Below are 8139 nucleotides of genomic sequence, written 5' to 3' on the forward strand. Positions count from 1 at the left end.
AATCACCTTTATGTATCAAGCTCGTTTTTTAAGCATGCCATTTGTCTCGTCAACAGCAAAATTAGTAGTATCTTCTACACTTGGCCGCCCCAAGTTGGGGCATGCTCAACGCAGCGGGCTCTGGCAGAAGCGCCGGCAAGTCCAGGGCAGAAAACGGAGTCAGGCAAGCGGGATCCTGCAGATTTCGCATGCGGGTGGGCTGATGCTTCAGACAATATAAACCACTAGCGCAAACAGCAAAATGTAACAAAATGGATCCAAATAGAAACACAAGTCTTTGCTCTCATGCATAATATCATGCCATACAATAATTAACATGATATACATATATATTATGGGATTTTACTGAACTGCAGGAACCAGATCAAGTACTAGAAGGCATTGAAGAGGCTTTGGTGTTAACTGACAACTACTTCATGCATCATCCTTAGCAGCCATTTCAGAGTTCAGCTCCATAGCGAAAAGATCTGTTGTCCCGTGATCTTTTGACCTACACAATGGGGGTGGAAAATCGTGAGCTTAACAAAAAATATTAGGTCAGCAGAACCAAAGGGTACATAATGTACATGCGCAAGCCAATCTTCTTTATGTGCAGCGAACAGACAGACATCGTGTGCCTCTTGCACATGCCCCTCTATCAAATAAACCTCAGCTGGGACATAAAACCTAAATCAAAGCATAGCTGTGGCGCCTACTGCAACTTGACGAACTTGACTTCCTCTCACAGATTTTGGACAGGGCAATCAAAACATGATATTGAAATCCTAATTTGTTGCCTGTACTTGCATGTACTCAGCACTAAGACTTATCAAAGATATAGTCTTATATTTTGTTGACAGAATACAGTTTCATATAAAAAAAAAGCACGACAAAGTCTGAGTTTGGGACCATGTTCATATGACTAGCAACCTTACCTGTAATGCATATTAATCTATAATAAAAACCAAAACTGCATGGCTTAAACAGAGGGAAAAATGACGGATAGAATGGATGAATTAATTTATCTATCTATCTAATCCAAGCATACTAAAGACATGATAACATGTCAAAATTGCACCTTCACAGTTCACAACAGGCACCTGATGCTGAATCTACTAATGAAACGTGTGCCAAACACATTATCCAAAAAATAGCTGCAGCAATAAATGAATAAATATAAAACCACACTATTTACAGCCAATATCCAGTCCCCTACACTTCAATGGATGGAAACTTAGTCATCCAAAAAATTGAGTTTCATACATGATCTGCCCTTTGTTAGTCATAAAACTGAGAGAATAAGGTAATGATTAATAATATAAAAATAACAGAAATGTTGAAATTACTCCACAATCAAAAATATACGTTGACTGCATTACTTGGAATTTTATGGGCATGATCAATGATAGAAAATTCTTGAACAAGCTATTATCTGATCAAGGACACAAATCCAATTTGTGCTAGACCCACTAGTAGGCATCAAACAGTAACTTAGTTTACTTTCTCATATTTTCTTTTAATTTTGAAAGAATTCATTAGTTTGGCTCATAGGAATGACTCAGTTTCAAGAATATTGAAATTCTAATTTGTTGCCTGTAATTGAATGTACGCATCACTAAGACTTATCAAAGATAAAGTGGTCTAAGTTTTATACACCGAAATTATATTTTGTTGACAGAATACAGCTTCATATAAAAAAGCACAAGTCTGAGTTTGGGCCCATGTTCATACGACTAGCAACCTTACCTGTAACGCAAATTAATCTATAAAAATCAAAACTGCATGGCTTAAACAGATAGAAAAAAAGACGGATAGAATGGATGAATTAATTTATCTCTCTAACCCAAGCAAACTAAAGATATGATAACATGTCAAAATTGCTCCTTATTGGGTGATGGGACGCCAATCCTCCCTATTGTCAAGGGTAGCAAGGGTCTTGTTTTTAGGGGCACCGATTCAAACTAATCATCTTTTTGCACATGTAAAGGTGATCCTTTTTTCTCAATAATTAGGTATGGGGAATAGTGTAATATCAGAGGGAAGGTAAAATAAAGCATAAACAATCAACATTGCACACATTACATAGAGACTTCTTTTATTTGTTCCCATGGTAAGTTGTGCCCTCAGTTATACTCTGCCCTGATACAGTCAAGTTCCAATGTTCCATCGCTTGCACATGCACTTGTAAAGTCAACTAGGTATGCTCCTCAGGATTTGGAGGATCCCCAAGTGCCAAAACAATGTGTTGTGTGTTTTAAAACAATACCCGGATAAAGATTAATGTGTAGGAGTGAACTATACAGATATTTTGTTGTTATTGCTCATTTTTCCTTCAACCCCTTATATATCTAGCAGCATGTATAATTTAGCAATAATACGGCATAAAGAAAGAAGTGCTAATGGTTAATCATAAGACCACATGTCCACATCTGAATATGCTCTCAGGTTTGCCCGCAAGGCTGTAGATGAACAAATATAGTGGAATACAGATCAAGCAAACAGCATCTGAACTAGAGCATGCAGGCACATAGTTTACTTATTTTAAACAGTGCTCACCCCTTACGTTCTTGGCTGCTTGCAGTTGCAAACTCTTCCATTTTCTCACACATGCTTTAAAAAGTAAATCAAGTAACTCCCATGATCATACAGTTGATGTCTCCATGTTCAGGTTGCCAAGCCAGTTTGCAATTGTCATATTGTGAAGCGGTAATATTATGGTTTCTTATATGTGAAGATAAAAGCCAATGACTCATTGATTGTTTCCAATTCTCCCGAGTTATACTGGTTGGACAGTTGAAGTATGGATGTCATGAAACCCCAACACTAGTCTTCTTAAAGGTAAAATCAGGGGGCAAAGCTTAGTTCAGCAGGAAAAAAACCTCAAATCTACAATAATTAGCACAATCCACATTCAACAAGGGAATCAAACCTACAATAAGTTATGGAATCTGCGAGCGAAATCGAATGCAAACACTTCACCTGTACTCAATGGATCCAACGATTGGATCCGCTGGCGAGCCGCGATTCAACTCGACTTCGGCGAAGTGATCGAAGAGGCGGCTGTTCCACAAATCAACGCTCCACAAGGCGCCCGCAAGTCCGACGAACGATGCGGCGCCGAGGAGCGCGAAGAGCGTGGCGGCGGGGGCGCCCCGGTGCACATTGAATAAGCCACCGGTCGCGGCGCCGGCGGCGATGGAGTTCCAGAGGTCGTCTCTCCGTCGCGCGAGGCACGTGGCGCTCTCGACGGCCCAGAATAAGGCTAAGCAGGCGCCGCCCCTCCCGGCGACGCGAGGGACGTTCGTGCGGACGGCACGGACGCCGCCGGCGAGGCGTCCACCGTCAGGCGAATTGCGGAGGCCCCTGATGAAGTGGAAGGCGGAGCCAAACGATGCGCCGAGCACGAAGCCGTCGCCCACGTAATCGATGAGGCGATAGCGGTAATCCGAGATCTCAACGTAGGGCCTCAGCTTCACCATGCTTATCGGGTACCGGATCGGTGGGGGCGGAGGCGGCGGGGGCGGGGGCGGGGGTGGCGGCGACGCTTTAAGTGGAAGGAACTGAATCGGGTCGAGATGGGTTTAATTAGGATTCAAACGTTTCGAGTCTCTGGATCGAGGTAAAAAGCAGGGGAAATTTGAGATGAAGAAAAAAGCAAGTGCTGCCGATCCAACTAGCGCCCGCACTTGGTCGGGATGGCTACATTGGCTAGTCACCGTGGCACGGTCAGTTCATCACAAACCTCGTAACACATCAGTGTGGTTGCGAGGTTGACGCCATACGCATGAGGCCGTGGCTGCGGCTGTTTCCTGACTCCTGATGCATCACCCGGCAGTCTGGTCAGCCGGTCGAAACAGAGAGCGTCAGGGCTGGGAGGGATTGATAAGGGATCACAAGCGGCAGCAACTGAAAACGCACCGGGAAACTGGCGCTTTACCCATATGTCAATCGGCAACATGATGGATGCCTTGTCAGGAGGAACAATTGGTTGGATCCAGGTGCAGTTCGTATGTCTGAACCTGAATGCCACATTCTGAACCATATATATGGTTTCCATTACATTACAACATCTCATGCAGCAAACTATAATCAACACTTCAGCAGCAGATACGAATAGCGCGAGCAGATCTCAATCACATGGAGATAGCGAATCTGTTTCATCGTGCACAAGTACATACAGCTGAGTGCTCCAAGTATAAGCCGATGGATGCAAACCAAGTATCTAGACAACTTCCTCGACTTAAGTTTCAAAACTGAAGCTCGTCCTCGTGGATAATACCCATATCCTAGCTCAATTACGCCATACTAGTTCCACAATAGTTTGAGTACAGAAACATCCGTTAGCTTTGCAAAAATCCTGCTACTCCGACCATTGGAGCTCCTGTGTGAAAGTGAAAATATCAGCTTTTATCTTCTGGTGAAAATAAAATGTCAAAACTGATAACCAGAATAAATTGATCTGAATACTTCAGTACATAATTATAAGGAACATGGCTGACAAAAAAATAGCAATATTAATTTCCATTAGTCTGATGCTTTTAACAATTGGGTCAACAGCTGGGGGCTGATAGAGTTAAAGAACCCCACCAGGTATTAGTATTACAATTGGACTAACAACCAAGACCAACCAATTATGGCTGTTCTTGACAGGGTCTTTGCTTCCACAAATGTTGAAGCTCAGTAGCCGAATACGAAAGCTAGTTGATGATGACCGAATTGCTACCTCATAAGAAGAGAAGCATCAGGTGCTGTTCGACTACTATGATGGTCTCTTGGGAACTGCCTTGCCAAGAGCCTCCACCTTGGACTTGCAGTTTTTTCATAGTGCCAGTTGATCTCTGGAGGCTGGACGCGTGCCTTTTTCGGAGGAAGAAGTATGGGACACAATCAAGTCTCTACCTGCAGATAGAGCCCCAGGTCCGGATGGCTTCACGGGCAGATTCTACAAGTCGTGTTGGTCGATTATCAAAGCTGATTTCATGGCAGCTATCATCACACTGCAACAGGGCAATGCAAGGAAATTGTGGCTTCTCAACTCTGCATACCTAACACTGATCCCCAAGAAAGCAGATGCAATGATGGCAAAGGATTTCCATCCAATCAGTTTAGTACATAGTTTTGCTGAATTGGTCACTAAAATGATGGCGAATTGGTTGGCAGCCCTGTTGGATTCCATGGTGGCTATAAATCAAAGCGCATTCGTAGGAGGAAGATATATACAGTGTTTTAAAGGCGACATGGCGACCTTGGAAACATATGCACGCCTTATCGCCTAGGCAACAAGGCGGACCGGTTCCCCAAGGTGAGCTGGGTCCGACCGGACGCCCAGGCGTCGCCTAGGCAACGCTTTTGAAATGCTTGATGTATACATGATAATTTCATTCTTGTTCAGCAAACAATAAAAGTCCTACATCGTCGTAAGATTTCAAGCCTCTTTCTCAAGTTGGATATATCTAAGACCTTTGATTCTGTTGCATTGGCCTTTCTTCTGGAAGTGTTAACACATTTAGGATTTGGTCCGTCTTGGCGTAACCTGGTTGCCATGTAGGTATACGAGGTAGGCTACGCTAGCGCAAATCAAAATTTCTACCGCGTATAACCAGGAAGAACTGCCGTATAAGGATCACGGGATTACCACTCGACGCACTACTGGTGCGGAAGATGTAGATATGCGTCGGTGCAGTGAAGACGATCACGTAGTCGTACGTAGTCGAACAACGTAGTCGTACGTAGTCGATCACGTCCAGCGGCTCCTCAGCAGCTCGTCCACGTGCACAGCAAGATCGCCTTCGGTGCCGCGGCTCGTCGTCGGCTCGTCGTGGCTCGTCGGCGGCTCGTCGATGGCTCGTCCAAGTGCTGCAGGCGCAACACCTCCAAGGTATCCACACGTGCAGGGAGGAAGCGTCGCAAGCCGGATTGCTAGATCCGCGAGTTGCAACAGGCGAGGGCGTGGGAGGCGCGGCAAGTCTGTTCAGCCAAAAGGTGTAAACCCTAGGGCGCCCCCACCCCTCTATTTATAGGGGTTCCTGATGGGCCTCTGGATCCGAGGCCCATTAGTACTCCTAAACCTAATCCAACTCGGATCAGATCCGAATTGGGCTTCCAGCCCCTTAAGTGTGTGACCCTATGGGTTCGGATACGCATAGACATGGCCTGAGTACTCCTACTCGGCCCAATAGTCGGTAGCGGCCTCTAGCAAGACGTGCCAACTCCTATACGCACACGAAGATCATATCAGACGAACCATCACAACATAATATACATGCTATTCCCTTTGCCTCACGATATTTGGTCTAGCTTCAAGCCGACCGCTCTTTCTCGATCCTGTGATTCGGAATCCCTTTGTAGGTTAACTCTTAACCGTACGTAGCATGGCCATGCATTTTCGGATCCGATCACTCGAGGGGCCCAGAGATATCACTCTCAATCAGAGAGGGGCAAATCCCATCTTGATTGACCATGTCTCATAGCATGCTTCTTGACAAACCCGAAAGCTACCTTTATAACTACCCTGTTACGGCGTAGCGTTTGATAGCCCCTAAGTAGGTCGATCCACATCTAGAATACATGCGACAATCTCAGGTCTAAGGACAAAGCGTATATGTTGTTTAAAGAGAGAACTACTTCTCGTGTTGGGTCAGTCCTAACACATGTCTCCACATGTGTCCACATTATTAGTTCAACATCTCCATGTCCATGACTTGTGAAACATAGTCATCAACTAATACATGTGCTAGTCTAATATTCATGTGTGTCCTCACATGAACTCCGACTAGGGACAACTTTAGAATAACCATACAAGTAAAGAGTTTCACATACAATTCACATAATTGCAAATCAATTCAAGTAGCCTTCAATGGATATTCAATGAACACAACATACAAATCATGGATACAAATGGAATATCATCATCTCTATGATTGCCTCTAGGGCATACCTCCAACAGTCTCCCACTTGCACTAGAGTCAATCTAGAAGGTACCTAATACCCATAGCTCTTACATGCGCATCATGCTTAGCCTGCGGGAGTGGTTTTGTCAACGGATCAGAAATGTTCAGATCCGTGTGTATTTTGCATATCTTGATCTCACCCCGGTTAACGAAGTCTCGAATGAGATGAAATCGCCGCATTACGTGTTTGTTCTTCTGGTGGTTCCTTGGCTCCTTTGATTGCGCAATTGCCCCATTGTTATCACAGTAGAGATTCAATGGGCTGGACGCATTCGGGAACACACCAAGCTCAATGAGGAAATTCCTTATCCAAACACCTTCCTTCGCGGCTTCCAAAGCCGCGATGTACTCGGCTTCTGTCGTAGAATCGGCCACCGTCTCCTGCTTGGAACTCTTCCAACTAACAGCACCACCATTTAGCGTGAACACAAATCCTGATTGTGACTTTGAATCATCTCTGTCGGTTTGGAAACTAGCATCGGTGTAACCTGTTACAACGAGCTCCTCCTGACCTCCATAGACGAGGAACATATCTTTAGTCCTTCTCAAGTACTTAAGAATGTTTTTCACCGCTGTCCAGTGACTCTCACCTGGATCAGATTGGTGTCTGCTTGTCATACTTAGCGCATATGAAACATCTGGGCGAGTACTTATCATTGCATACATGATAGATCCAATAGCCGAGGCATATGGCACTCTACTCATGCGATCCCGCTCATCAGCAGTCGAAGGACACTGAGTCTTGCTGAGATGTATGCCATGTGACATAGGCAAGAACCCTTTCTTTGCCTCTTCCATGTTGAACCTCTTCAACACTTTGTCAATATAAGTATCTTGGCTCAAACCTATAAGCCTTCTCGATCTATCTCTATAGATCTTAATGCCCAGAATATATGCCGCTTCCCCTAAGTCCTTCATCGAAAAACTATTTTTCAGTGAAGTCTTTACGGACTCAAGCATAGGAATGTTATTTCCAATCAGTAATATGTCATCCACATATAAGATCAGAAATACTACAGAGCTCCCACTAACCTTCTTGTAAACACAAGACTCTTCTTCGTTCTTGGTGAAGTCAAACCCTTTGACCACTTCATCAAAACGAATGTTCCAACTCCTAGATGCTTGCTTCAATCCATAAATGGATCTCTGAAGCTTGCATACCTTTCCAGCATTTTTCGGATCGACAAAACCCTCGGGCTGTATCATATAC

General features: G+C 44.4%; 1 protein-coding gene across 1 annotated transcript; it reads right to left on the minus strand.

The window, feature by feature from the left end:
- Positions 1–244: 244 nt before the first annotated feature.
- On the minus strand, positions 245–3857 carry LOC117859891 (mitochondrial import inner membrane translocase subunit TIM17-3). Its single transcript, XM_034743087.2, has 2 exons — positions 2959–3857; positions 245–490 (listed from the first exon to the last, which is right to left on the minus strand). Exons 1-2 carry the CDS (start codon positions 3456–3458, stop codon positions 415–417), a joined length of 576 nt encoding a protein of 191 aa, XP_034598978.1. The 5' UTR covers positions 3459–3857; the 3' UTR covers positions 245–414.
- Positions 3858–8139: the final 4282 nt, after the last annotated feature.

Source organism: Setaria viridis, chromosome 6 (assembly GCF_005286985.2).
Source record: "Setaria viridis chromosome 6, Setaria_viridis_v4.0, whole genome shotgun sequence".
Taxonomy (NCBI): domain Eukaryota; kingdom Viridiplantae; phylum Streptophyta; class Magnoliopsida; order Poales; family Poaceae; genus Setaria; species Setaria viridis.